Source organism: Sturnira hondurensis, unplaced genomic scaffold (assembly GCF_014824575.4).
Source record: "Sturnira hondurensis isolate 20B ecotype Veracruz unplaced genomic scaffold, ASM1482457v3 Scaffold0014384, whole genome shotgun sequence".
Classification (NCBI taxonomy): domain Eukaryota; kingdom Metazoa; phylum Chordata; class Mammalia; order Chiroptera; family Phyllostomidae; genus Sturnira; species Sturnira hondurensis.
This window is the reverse complement of record NW_028087015.1, coordinates 5,181,723-5,195,070: the sequence shown is the minus strand read 5'-3', so window position 1 is coordinate 5,195,070 and position 13,348 is coordinate 5,181,723. Positions and strand designations below refer to the sequence as shown.

General features: G+C 34.7%; 1 protein-coding gene across 3 annotated transcripts in view; it reads left to right on the top strand.

The window, feature by feature from the left end:
• KIF2A (kinesin family member 2A) overlaps positions 1-13,348 on the top strand; it is a 71,331-nt gene that overhangs the window by 47,947 nt on the left and 10,036 nt on the right. For 2 of the 3 annotated variants that reach the window (XM_037062882.1, XM_037062883.1), the window contains exons 12-17: positions 164-255; positions 609-751; positions 1,122-1,326; positions 2,124-2,234; positions 5,517-5,584; positions 9,472-9,622. In XM_037062882.1, the coding sequence (XP_036918777.1) occupies positions 164-255; positions 609-751; positions 1,122-1,326; positions 2,124-2,234; positions 5,517-5,584; positions 9,472-9,622 (770 nt within the window). Of the gene's footprint in view, positions 1-163; positions 256-608; positions 752-1,121; positions 1,327-2,123; positions 2,235-5,516; positions 5,585-8,455; positions 8,570-9,471; positions 9,623-13,348 lie in introns of all 3 variants that reach the window. The other variant, XM_037062885.1, reaches the window with a different exon arrangement.

Sequence of the window (13,348 nt, the reverse complement as noted above, 5' to 3'; positions counted from 1 at the left end):
TGTAAAAAAAACTACTACTACTATCTTTTGTAAAATTAATGTTCACTTTAGTATTCATTTTCATTATTGATGTTGTTATTTTACTAAAGATTAACTGAAATGCCTTTTAAAGGTAGTATTTGTTGCATCTTAACGAATTTTCTCCATATGAAATTCTTGATAGCTCGAGATGTCTTTTTGATGCTAAAGAAGCCAAACTATAAGAAATTAGAGCTTCAAGTGTATGCAACCTTTTTTGAAATTTATAGTGGAAAGGTAAGTGGAAACTTTAACAATTTTTTAGTTTTTAAAATTGTGATTAAACTATATGTAACAAAAATTTGCTATTTTAACCATTTTTAAGTATATAATTTTGGTGGCATGTACTTTTACATTGTGCAGCCATTGCCACCACATACTTTTTATGTGTATTTGGAACATTATGTTAGAAGTTTGTTAGGAGATTTTTAAAATTCTCTTTGAAACTCTTCAACTCAGATATTGAACATTTTATTTTAAATATTATTATTAATTTCTAAGTTTATTTTCAGACTTTGAATGACTAATTTTTATAGAACTGATTCTGTTCTCTTTGGACATAGTCTTCTAATTTGATTTTTTTGTTTTAGGTGTTTGACTTGCTAAACCGGAAGACAAAATTAAGAGTGCTAGAAGATGGAAAACAGCAGGTTCAAGTAGTAGGATTACAGGAACGGGAGGTCAAATGTGTTGAAGATGTACTGAAACTCATTGACATAGGCAACAGTTGCAGGTAAATCTCATTTTAATTAAGAAAGGGAAACTCAACTTTATTAATCACTTTTAGATATTTTGACTATAACATAAAAACAAAGCACAGATATTATTCAGTGCATCTTGGAGGTAAACATCATTGTTCATAAAAGCTTGTTGTTACATGTAACTTTGAGTGATGTGGATTCTGTTGTATCATACTACAAAGATACTAGAGTTATGCCAGATTAAATTGTATGAATCTGGCTGTGTTTGGATGTTGTTAACTCAGAATGTATCCTTTATATTTAAATCATGAAAACTGAATAGTTTTTTTAAAAATGAAAATACTGTGGTTTGAACATAAATTAAAGTTTTTATATATCAAAATGTCCTTAATTACATTGTAGAACATCTGGGCAGACATCTGCAAATGCACATTCATCTCGGAGCCATGCAGTGTTTCAGATTATACTTAGAAGGAAAGGAAAACTACATGGCAAATTTTCTCTCATCGATTTGGCTGGGAATGAAAGAGGAGCTGATACTTCCAGTGCCGATAGGCAAACTCGGCTTGAAGGTGCTGAAATTAATAAAAGCCTTTTAGCACTCAAGGTAAATAAAATATATTTAATTGTGAAAAATCTTTTACTTCCGATTTTAATTATATTTACTCAGCTACAGAATGATAGTACTTATTTAAGTAAGAAGGTTTATCAAAATTTAGTTTTTTAGATTTGCAAGTATAGATTTATATTGTACCCAGAAATTTTGTTTACATATTATTCATTCTTTTTTGGGTGAATAAAAGATCTGTTAGTTGGCAGGTCAATTTTAAGGCTACTTAGGGAGATTCCAGAGAACACTAATCGGTCATATTCTTATGGAGGAGGGCAAGGAACTACAAAACGGAATGAAGAAATAGTTTCTCAGAAAAATGCGGAATTCCTTTAAAAAAGTTAGACCAGTATTAATACCTCTTCCTTGGCTAGAAAAGCATAGATTGGCAGGACTGTAAGAAAACATTCTGTATTTTTTCTTTCATCATGCCACTATAAAAGTTTCTTTTTACAGTTATCTCACTTTCTGTCATTCCTAAACACTACTCATAGTCTCCAGAAGAGTTTTTTGAAATAACAGTTTGTTGGTTTTGGTTTTTGTTTTTTCAATTTTTTTATTTAATTATTTTTCAAGTACAGCTTTCTGTCTATTGGTTTTTGTTTTTAATTTCATTTTCTTGAATTAGGATTTACAGCAACATCTTTACTATGCTGTAAACCTGTTAGTAGCATTTTCAGAGTTGATCAGATCTTAATTATTAGAATTATAGTTAAGAGATCTTTTAAAATACATTGAGAGTAGTACTCTTTATAGGAAACCTAATCTCTGAAACTTGCTTTCTTAATTTTCAGGAGTGCATCAGAGCCTTAGGTAGAAATAAACCTCATACCCCTTTCCGAGCAAGTAAACTCACTCAGGTGTTAAGAGATTCATTCATAGGTGAAAACTCTCGTACTTGCATGGTAAGTTTATGGGTTTATTTTGTTTATTTCTTTTAATTCCAAATAAATAATTACATAATACCTATGGAAAAATTATAATGTACATGAATAACAATCATTTAAACTACTATTGCGAGAGAGAGAGAGAGGATACTTAAGATGTGGTTCCTAACAGTCTGATAGGATTATATTGCAGTTTTAATGCATTCTGTTCCCACATCTGAATCATCTTGAGGTTGGTCTATATCAACTATAGGTTATACTTTTTATTTCTTCATATGTCTAGTAACTTTGTATTACATCATTTTTATTATGAATAAATACCTTATATACACTCTGGATTCTGTTATATTCTTCTAAAGATTATTGATTTTTCTTTCGTAGCAGGAAATTAACTTAGCTGAACTTACTCTAAACTCTTACCTCCTCTGCTGTGGGCAGCAATAGAAATTAAAATCTCTGCTTAGCTCTTTTAGCCTTCAGCTGTGTGGCTGGAGTCTGCCTTGACTACACCTAGTTTAGGGGGCAGGCATCTGGGCAGTTTATATGCAGAATTTGAGTTTCTCCCTCTGCAGTTGTCTCCTCCGGGACACACTTCACTTTCTGGCTGCTATGATCCCCACCTCCTAACTCTGTCCTTTATTTTCTTAACAAGTGAAACTACATTTCTGATGAAATTTTAGTCGTCCAGCAGAGCTCCTCCTTAGGCAATAAAGCCATTAAAGAGGGTTGGGGGGAAGTCATTCAGTGTTATTTCATTCTTTTAGGTGTTGACCTCCATTTTCTGCCTGATTTCCATCACTTGCTGGTGCATTTAGCATTAAGAAAACTGCTTATATTTTAACTAGAATTTGTAATTATTATCTGACTATGGCCCTAAAATAGCCAGTTTAGATAAGATATCATCCGGAGTTAAGATATCATTAATAAATTTTTAATAGCCGTGTTAAGATTAGAGTTTAATGAGCTATATATGTATACATACACAAACAGGGTTGGGCAAAATTGGGTTTACAGTTATTTGTGTGGGAAATAATACAATAAGGACTTCCAGCCAAAATGGAGGCGTAGGTAGATACAGTTTCCTCGCACAACGAAAAGAAGGACAACAATAAATTTAAAAACAAAACCCAACCAGAACTGCCAGAAAATTGAACTGTATGGAAGTCCAACAACCAAGGAGTTAAAGAAACATTCATCCAGACCGGCAGAAGAGGCAAAAACGGGCAGGCAAGGTGAAGGCTGGAGGACTGGGCAGCCCCACATTTGTGTGCGGATAAATCAGAGGGAACAACTGGGAAAAGAGACAGACCACACAACCCAGGGTTCCAGCCTGGGGAAATAAAGCCTCAAAACCTTTGACTGGAAATACCTGTGGGAATTGTAGTGGCAAGAGACACTCCCAGCCTCACAGCAGAGTTCATTAGAGAGACCCACAGGTTCCTAGAACATACACGAGTCACTCACCCTGAAATCAGCACCAGAAGGGCCCAATTTGCTTATGGGTAGTGGGAGAAGTGACTGAAAGCTGGTAGAGAGCTGAGCAAACAGCACTGTTCCCTCTTGGACCCTCCTGCCCCACATACAGCACCAAGATGCAGCTATGTGGGTTACCCTGCCCTGGTGAACACCTAAGGCTTCGTCCCTTACTATGTAACAGGTGCGTTAAAACAAAAAAAAAGAGGCTGAAGTGAAAGAACAGATCAAAGCTCCAGAAAAAATAGAACTAAGCGATGCCAAGATAGCCAACCTATCAGATGTACAGTTCAAAACACTGGCAATCAGGATGCTCACAGAAATGGTTAATACGGTTGCAAAATAGAAGAAAAAGTGAAGGCTATGAAATGGGGAATAAAGGAAAGTGTACAGGGAGCCAACAGTGATGGGAAGGAAATCAACAGTTTGGAGCAGAAGGAAGAAATAAACATTCAACCAGAACAGAATGAAGAAAGAAGAATTCAAAAAAATGAGAGGCTTAGGAACCTCCAGGACAACTTTAAATGCTCCAACTTTGGAATTATAGGGGTGCCACAAGGAGAGAGAAAGTGCAGGAAATTGAAAACTTATTTGAAAAAATAATGAAGAACTTCCCCAATCTGGCAAAGGAAATAGACTTCCAGAAAGTCCAGGAAGCTCAGAGTCCCACAGAAGTTGGGACTTTGGTGTGTGCTTCCTTGGTGTGCCCAAGGTACATCATAATTACATTACCCAAGATTAAAGAGAAGGAAAGAATTGTTTTTCCTAAATTTTATTTATTTATTTATTTATTTTTAGAGGGGAAGGAGAGAGGGAGAGAAATGTCGATGTATGGTTGCCTCTTGTGCGTCCTCTGCTGGGCACTGGCCCGCAACCCAGACATGAGCCCTGACTGGGAATCGAACCTCGATCCTCTGGTTCACAGGCCTGCGCTTAATCCACTGAGCTACACCAGCCAGGACAGAAGGGAGAATCTTAAAAGCAGCAAGAGAAAAGAAGACAGTTACCTACACAGGAGTTCCCATAAGACTATCAGCTGATTTCTCAAAAGAAACCTTACAGGCAAGAAGGGGCTAGAAAAAGTATTTGAAGTCATGAAAGGCAAGGACCTACATCCAAGATTACTCTGTCAAGCAAGGCTTTCATTTAGAATGGAAGGGCAAATAAAGTGCTTCCCAGATAAGGTATAGCTAAAGGAATTCATCATCACCCAGCCCTTATATGAAATGATAAAGGGACTTATCTAAGAAAAAGTGAAGATCAAAACTATGAACAGTAAAATGATGACAAACTCACAACTGTCAACAACCAAACCCCCCCAAAACCCAAACAAACAAACAAAGCAAACAACTAGAATGGGAACAGAATAAGAAATGGAGATCGCAGGGAGGGTTATCAGTGGTAATGGCAGAGGGGAATGGAGGAAACAGGGAACAGGGTACAGGGAAGAAGAAGCATAAATGGTAGGTACAAAATAGACAGGGGGAGGTTAAGAGTAGTATAGGAAATGGAGCCGCCAAAGAAAATGTACGACCCATGGACATGAACTAAATGGGTGGGAATGCAGGTGGGAGCGGTGGTGCAGGGTAGGGGGGTTAAAGAGGGAAAAAGTGAGACAACTATAATAGCATAATCAATAAAATATATTTTTAGAAAATCATGCAATAATTAATAACGATAAAAAATAAGCTGTTTCACGTACTTGCAAAAGTAAACCTACTTTTACCCCACCCTGTATGTCAGCATTTTTGTTTATAACATTTTATTTATGTTTGTAATAAAATGTTTATAACATTTTATTTATCTTTGCATTTTTTTCCCCCATAGATTGCCACAATCTCTCCAGGAATGGCATCCTGTGAAAATACTCTTAATACGTTAAGATATGCGAATAGGTATGAGAAATGGTTATCTACTTTGAAATTCTAGGGGAATAGAGCAGTATGATTTGATTTAGTATCTGATAGAGTAACTTATTTTTTCAATTAAAAAATTTTTTTGCATGATATTTGGGATCATTTTGTGAAGTTCTCAAAATAATTAGAAATGTATAATTTGGGAAGATATTTATATTTGTAGTGGAATTGGTCTTTCTTTTCTAGAACATTTCATGATTGACTACTTTTAATTCATGCAAATCCTTCCTAGTATGTTAAGACTTTAAAGTAAGTAAAAGGGGACCAATCTGTATTTCTTACGTTGTTTTGCTATATTGTGAATATTATTCCTGATAATATTAAATGTTATACATGGGAATTTAGGGTTTAAAGTAATAGTGACAGCACAGTTCTTTCTGATATTCTATATGGGTTACATTTTATTATTCACGTCAGTAGTGTTACAAATTATAATAGATAACTGAATATTTGCGGATGAAAGGTCTAAAACATAGACTAGTAAAGGAGTTAATTTCTGATAGTCACAAAATGCCCTTGAAATTTTGGATCATCATGGGCATATTTGTGTTTGTTCCGTAGATTGTTTCCATTGCACTTGTTTTGACTGACTATAGCTTTAAATTTCTGTTATCACATACTGCATTTGTGATTTAAACCTAGAGAAAAATTCCTCTTTCCAGTCCTTTTATAGTCAATTAATTTTATTGAATAAAAAGTATTTTCTATTTCTTTGTTTTAATCACTGTAGAAGTTTTAATTTTTTATTAAAATGTGAAATACATATGCATAAAGAAAAGTACCCAAAACATAAGGGAACAATTTAATGAATGCTTGTCAAATGAAAATTCCTATGATTAGGTTGGGAAAGAAAGCATTTCCAGCCCCCTAGAAATTTCCTGAATAACATGCCCCAATTAATTAATTAATCTCTAACCTGAGGCAGCTATTGCCCTGACTTCTTTAGAGAATTTTGGGGGGTTTTCCCTGTGTTTTTTTTCTTTTTTAGAAAGAGGGAGAGAAACATCAATGTGGTTGCCTCTCACCTGGCCCTCTTTTCCCCTCTGTTTTTAAAAGTAGTTTTACTACCCATGAATGTATCCCTGAATGACATAGGTGGCTTATTTGAACTTTACATAAATGAGATTGTACCCTTTGTTTTTTTGTGTCTTGCTTTTGCTTTAGCTAAAGACATGTTTTTAAATCATAATAAAAGCTGTTGGAAAGTATAAATTTACTGAACTTTTGTTCATCATTGATTTAAAATGCCTCTCATTTAAAAATTGTTTATGGGAGACACGAGGAACAGCTTAATATAGCAGAATCCATGTTGTAGAATTTAAACAAATAAAAACTCTCCATGTCTTCAGACTTCTTGCTGTAAAGGAATTCCCCTAATGTGAGAATGCTCCTTCTTGTCTTTTCTCTAGTTTGTTTAGGGCCAAGTAAAATATTTTAACTTATTGTCATGTAATGTAATTTGTTTGCACATGATTAATCGTCTAGGACAAATAATTCTGCCTTTTATCTCCAAATCTCTAGTAACAAAGATTTTCAGCCTCCCTGGATCGTGCTCATTGGAGGAATATGACTAATTCCTGCTGTAGAAAAGTTTAGGTTGGGCAGGAGGGCTTTGACTATAGGGAGTATGGTCAGGTGCTGAAAAGGTATCTAAAATAGGAGATTCTTAAAAGAACAAGATAAGAAATGGAGTTGAGAGTAAAAAGAATTAAGTAGTATTAGGAATTTAGATATGTCAGCATGGGTGGTAAGTAAGCTTTCCAAAGTGAATATAAAGGATAAAAGGCAGATGAATCCAATATTGAACCTTTGGCACCAACATTACCAATAGGTAAAAGAATGATTGTAGACAGAAGAAATATATTAGTTTGATGTACAATAAATTAATAGTTTGACCTACATTACTCTTTCTGATGTATAAAACTGTAATTTCATTTAGTTCCACCTAAGAAAAGTAGTGAGAGAAACAGAATATGGTTAGTATACACTGGGAAGTGTTCACTGTAAGATTTATAGTAAAAAAGGTAGGTCTGAACCTCAGTTATGCCCCATTCTCATTGAATAACCTCAGGTAAGGTACTTTATTGCTCTGAGCCAATTTCTCATCTGCAAGATTATCTTCAGTATTGAAGAATATAATGCCTAAAAATTTCTGATAATACCTGATGTATAGGAAGTACTTAACAAATATTGCCTACTATTATAAGTGGAATGGGCCCAAAAAGAACATAATGGGAAATCACAAAGATTGGGTCAAAAAGCCATAATTTGGTTAACTATAACCAAAAGACATTAGCAAAAGCAATTTGAATCCCATTGCTAAAGGGTTTTCTTAAACAGCAGTTTTCATCTGAATCACCAAACACAAAATTAATAGAATGACCATTTTCTCTATTGGTACCTAGGATGTTTCATATGCACACAAAAAAGAAACTAATTGTTACAGACAGTGTGTGCCATTAGAACTTAGTTGTCTTGTGTTCAGTTTGAAAATACTGCAAGAATGTTGAGGACTTATTAATGCTAATAAGCCATGCTATTGATTGCACAAGGAAATTAGATTGAGTGGTCATGGAGTTAAATAAGGGCCATTTTAAATTTAGGTGAGGGTCTAAATTTTTAGGAAGGATCATGAGGAAAGGTGAAAGGAAGGACTGTATAGTAGGGAATCAATAGGACAGAGGGGTTTTTTAATGTCAAAATGGATTATTTTAAAAATACCCTAACACATTAGGTTACAACAATGTTAATATCCTTTGCTAAACAGAGTACTAAATGAAAATTTGAAATATGCATTGCTGTCTTTACAAGAGCATTTTCTTTTAATTTGTTACTGTTTTGATGCTGCAGAGTAAAGGAGTTTGGAATTAGTCCATCAGACATTCCCTTCTCACAGGGTAGTGGCAGTCGCCCTGATCTCTCTCCTTCTTATGAGTATGACGACTTTTCTCCTTCGATTACCAGGTCTAGTTCATTCTGTACATAAGATATTTATTATAATAGCTTCATTTGAATTGCGCTGTGTATAAATATTTCATGTACATTTTTTTGTCGTGAACCATTTTATTTTTCATTTTTCGTTTTGTTTGGCAGGTGATGGTTGTACTGCATGATCTTTATTTTTGTGTACTTTATTAATTTATTTGCTTTAAAATGTTGATTTGGAATTCAGGCTTTCTATTTTTCCTCATATTATTAACGATGATGTCATCTCTGCAAATTTACCATTGAAAGATAAATTCTCCTTTAAAATGAAAAGTGTACCTTTATTCTGTATGCTATTATAAATTTCCTTATCTGCAAGGAAATAACAAGGATCTTTTTGACTTAGAAAATGTACATTTCCCAAATTTTTACATTTAGTATAATAGGTAAGCACTTTTTAAATGATGGAACTAATTTACATTTTATAATCTTTATACATTAAATAAGATTATTTCACATGTAGCTATTTAAATTGAGCATTAGAACTACCAAAAATCTGCAAAATGGATTAAATTCTCTGATTTTGGCAATGATTCATTTATTAATCTAAGTGCTATTGTTAGCATTTTCTGTTCATATAGTTTAATTTCAACAGCAATCTCTTATTTACTTTGGAATACTGAGTCTACATTCTTTATAAGTCTCACTTATGTATAATAATTATATTTGAAGTAATTGTAAAGTTATCTAAATAAATATGTAAAGTTATACAGCTAAATATATCTTTAATGTTGAAAGATTTCAGGTAAATTTTATCTGGAAAGTTGACATCATCAATCTTAATATGTTAATTGAATTGCCTTTATATTGGAAAGGTGTCTATACTCTTGTTACTCTGCCTAAGTGTGTGTTAACTGAAGGTACTTCTTATGTGTTTATAGGGTGAAAGAATTGACTGTGGACCCCACTGCTGCTGGTGATGTCCGTCCAATCATGCACCATCCACCAAATCAGATTGATGATTTAGAGGCACAGTGGGGAGTGGGGAGCTCCCCTCAGAGAGATGATCTGAAACTTCTTTGTGAACAAAATGTGAGTGACTTCGTAGGTGTAATTATCTAATCTTACTTCGTTTCATCAGTAACAGAACTGGATAATGAAATCTGTCATCTAAATCAGGGGTCACCAAACTATAGGCATACCTTATTTTATTCTGCTTTACTTTCTTGCACTTCTCAGATGTTGCATTTTTTGACAAATTGAAGGCAAGACCTTCCAGTAGCAAAACAATTAGGTCTCACTTTATTGAAATGGTTTGGAACTGAAGCTGCAGTACCTCCAAGGTGTGGTTTTACAGACTATGAGTCAGCCATGTGTTTTTACAAATAAAGTTTTATTGAAACATGGGTGTGCTCATTCATTTATGGACTGGCTGCTTTCTTACCACAACAGAAGTGGCAAAAACCATATAGCTCAAAAGCTCAAAATATGTACTATCTGGCCTTTTAAGAAAGTTTGATGACCCCTGATCTAAACCTTCTTTTTCTCAGATTTTACACTGATACTAAAATTTAGGTATTTTTAGAGTAATGTAGGGGGAAAACATTTAAAAACTTTACATACACTATAACATATATAAAGCTTAAAAACAAAATTAACTGCAAAATTAACAAAATTTAAATACAGATGCATGCATATGTATTAAAAACATGCATGACTTCCCTGGCTGGTGTGACTCAGTGGATTGAGCACCAGCCTGCAAACCAAAGGGTCACTGGTTCAATTTGCAGTCAGGCCACATGCCTGGGTTGTGGTCCAGGTCCCCAGTGGGGGCCATGTGAGAGGCAAGCACACATTGATGTTTCTCTCTCTCTCTTCCTCCCTTCCACTCTCTCTAAAAAATAAATAAAACCTTAAAAAAAAAATCAAATGTGGCAAAATTCTATTATTTGTTAAATCTGACTGCTTTCTATATATTTGAAGTGTCTAGTGTCACTTAAAAATTTAAAAGTTTTATTCCTCAGGTACTCAAAAAATAATAATAAAATACGTGCCCACAACATAAGGGCAAGCATGTAAAGAAATAGACATAAATAATACACATTTTCACATAATTACTATGTTGAGTGGTTCCATACAGTAAGGTGTAAAAGTTCTGTATATGAGAGTAGTTGTTTAACTTTGTTCTTAAAACATATAATATATATCATTCTGTATTATTCATTTCTGACTAAATTATATAGTGGCTTTTTCTCATAATGATAAAAGGTAGCATTTATTTGTTGCTTACTACATGACGTATTTGCTAAACATTTCTGTTATTATCTTACATAATCACAACTTGACGTGGTAGGTACTGTAATTATCCTTGCTTTTTAACTGACTTTCTAAAAGGTTAAGTAACTTGACTTACAAGTAGTAAGTGCTGAGGCTAGGCAGGTTTGAAACCTGTGTCTCTGTGTATTTCCGGGCTAAAGCTTACATCAACTACATTTATTGCTAGCTGCAATGAAATACAAAGGATGGGCAAAAGTAGATTTATAGTTTGTATGGAAAATAATACAATAATTAATAAAAATACAAGAATAAACTGCATTTCACTTACAACTGCACATCAACTTTTGCCCACCTCTATATTCTTTGGGAATAGTATAATTATTTTTTAGTATTTCTAGCAGGTATTAAAGTCCATAATACTATAGAGTAATGGATGGACATATTCTATTATCATGTTCCAAATTACTCTCTACTAGTAAAGCAGGGCTTAATGCAGCAGTTCTCAAACAGAGTGACTTGGCCTCCTGGTAAAAAAATGTATAAGACATTTTTGTTTATCATAGCTGGGTGACAGCCAAAACTAGAAGGTAGTAGAAGCCAGGGATGTTACTATATCATACAATGCACAAGAAAACCTTCTTTCACCCCAAATGTCAGCAGTGTTGAAATTGAAAAACCTGGTTTAAAGTAAGAGTTCTAAACTTTGGACCATAGAACATGAAGAACTAAAAATGACAATCCTGGCCTTAGTCTGTACCCCATCCCCAAAAGTTTTGAAGGAGACTGTAGTTATTTATAAAATCCTTTATGCCAACCCTGCATTGTACCTGATATAGAATATGGAAAACTAAAACAAGACAAGATACTCTGTACAGCAGATCTTTTCTATTTCTCGAATCTGCAAGACCTTAATTTGAAGAGGTTAACTAGACCAGAACTAATTCAGAGGCTTTCAGCATGACATCATGAGTTCTTGTAGCCTCCTCCATATTTGAGAGCGTGTGGATTTCTTTCAACTTTGCCATCCCCTGGGAAGTGTCTTGAGATGACTCAGCATTAGCCTTTAGTTAAGTATTGATATTAGTGGATACATTCTGATTGCCATATTAAATCTAACAAGGTGGATTAAGATGGGGTAGAGCCTAAGACATGCCCTAGAGACAAAACTAATATAGGTAAGCTAGAGGAGGATAATCAGGTGCACTAGAATTCTAGAATTAATTGTATAGACAAAAAAGTATTCTGAGTTGTCTGCATAGAAGTATTACAAACTTGCATAATATCTTAAAGCAAAAGAAAGAAAGAAGGCACTGGGCTTGGGTGGGGAAGGTGGGTAGATACAAAGAGTAAAGGTGGTTTGAGTGTGTGTTTATCAGAGAGAGAGAATATGAAAATATAATGCTTGCATATCCCGATTGAAAAATAAAACAAAAAACCAGATGCCTCTTTTCCCAAAGAAAAGATGAAAACTTCTTTGCCACCTTGACTATATAGACTTTTAGGGTTGATAGCTTGCTGATGAATGAATCAAATATCTACTTATATTATTTAACCAAAATATGTATATATTTTTATCGTCATGTATTTTAGTTTTAAAATGTTGCTTTTTCTACTCCATAAAACAATATGGAGTAAGTTGAAGCAGTATTTTGCACAAATTACAAACATTGGACTTGGGAAAGATGGTCCAAAAAGAAAGCAAGGCCAGAGATGTTTTGACTTGATGGAGGAACAAAATACGAGTATGTTGTATAAGTATGTGGGTTTTTTGTTGATGAAGTAAAGTAGTGAATTGTCCATTAAAATTTCTGTAAAAACAAATTATATAGTGAAATTTAGTCTCAGAAAAGGGACAATGGCTTATGCCCACCTTTCTGTCTGGAAGGAATCTGTCCCCCAGCTCTTGCCTTAAAGGCAAACACTTGAGTTCCTTCCCATGAGCCACTGGTGCCCTTCAAGCTATGCTGCCCTGGTGCTGGAGCCCAGAGGGAGTGAGTCTGAATGCCTGGGGCAGCTGACTCTGAGCTGATCCACAAGGCAGAGCATTAATGAGAACAGGTGCTGAAATATTGGGATAATGACACTAGTGCCTGCAGCATGTGGACAGATGCTCATGATGCTGCCACAGCAAAAGGCACCCACCTGCCATGCCCACTCCATTTCTGTGAGCACGTGCTTTAGTTTTGCTGCAGATGAGCCACTGGCCCAGAGCTGGGCTATAGAGGTAATCCAGTACCCTAATGCATGATTTACAGTTCATTATTGGTGTATAAAAATGCAGCTCAACAGAAAAATGAATTGAAAAATGGTCGGAGTACCTTAATAGACATTTCTTCATAGAGAACATGAAGATGGCCAATAGATAATTGAGAAGATGTTCAGTGTCACTAATCATCAGAGAAATGCAAATTAAAACCACAATGAAATATCACCTCAGAATGGCTGTCATGAAAAAATTGGCAAACAGCAAGTGTTGGCAAGGATGTGGAGAAAAGGGAAGCCCTGTGCATTGTTGGTTGGATTGCAAATTGGTGCAACTAC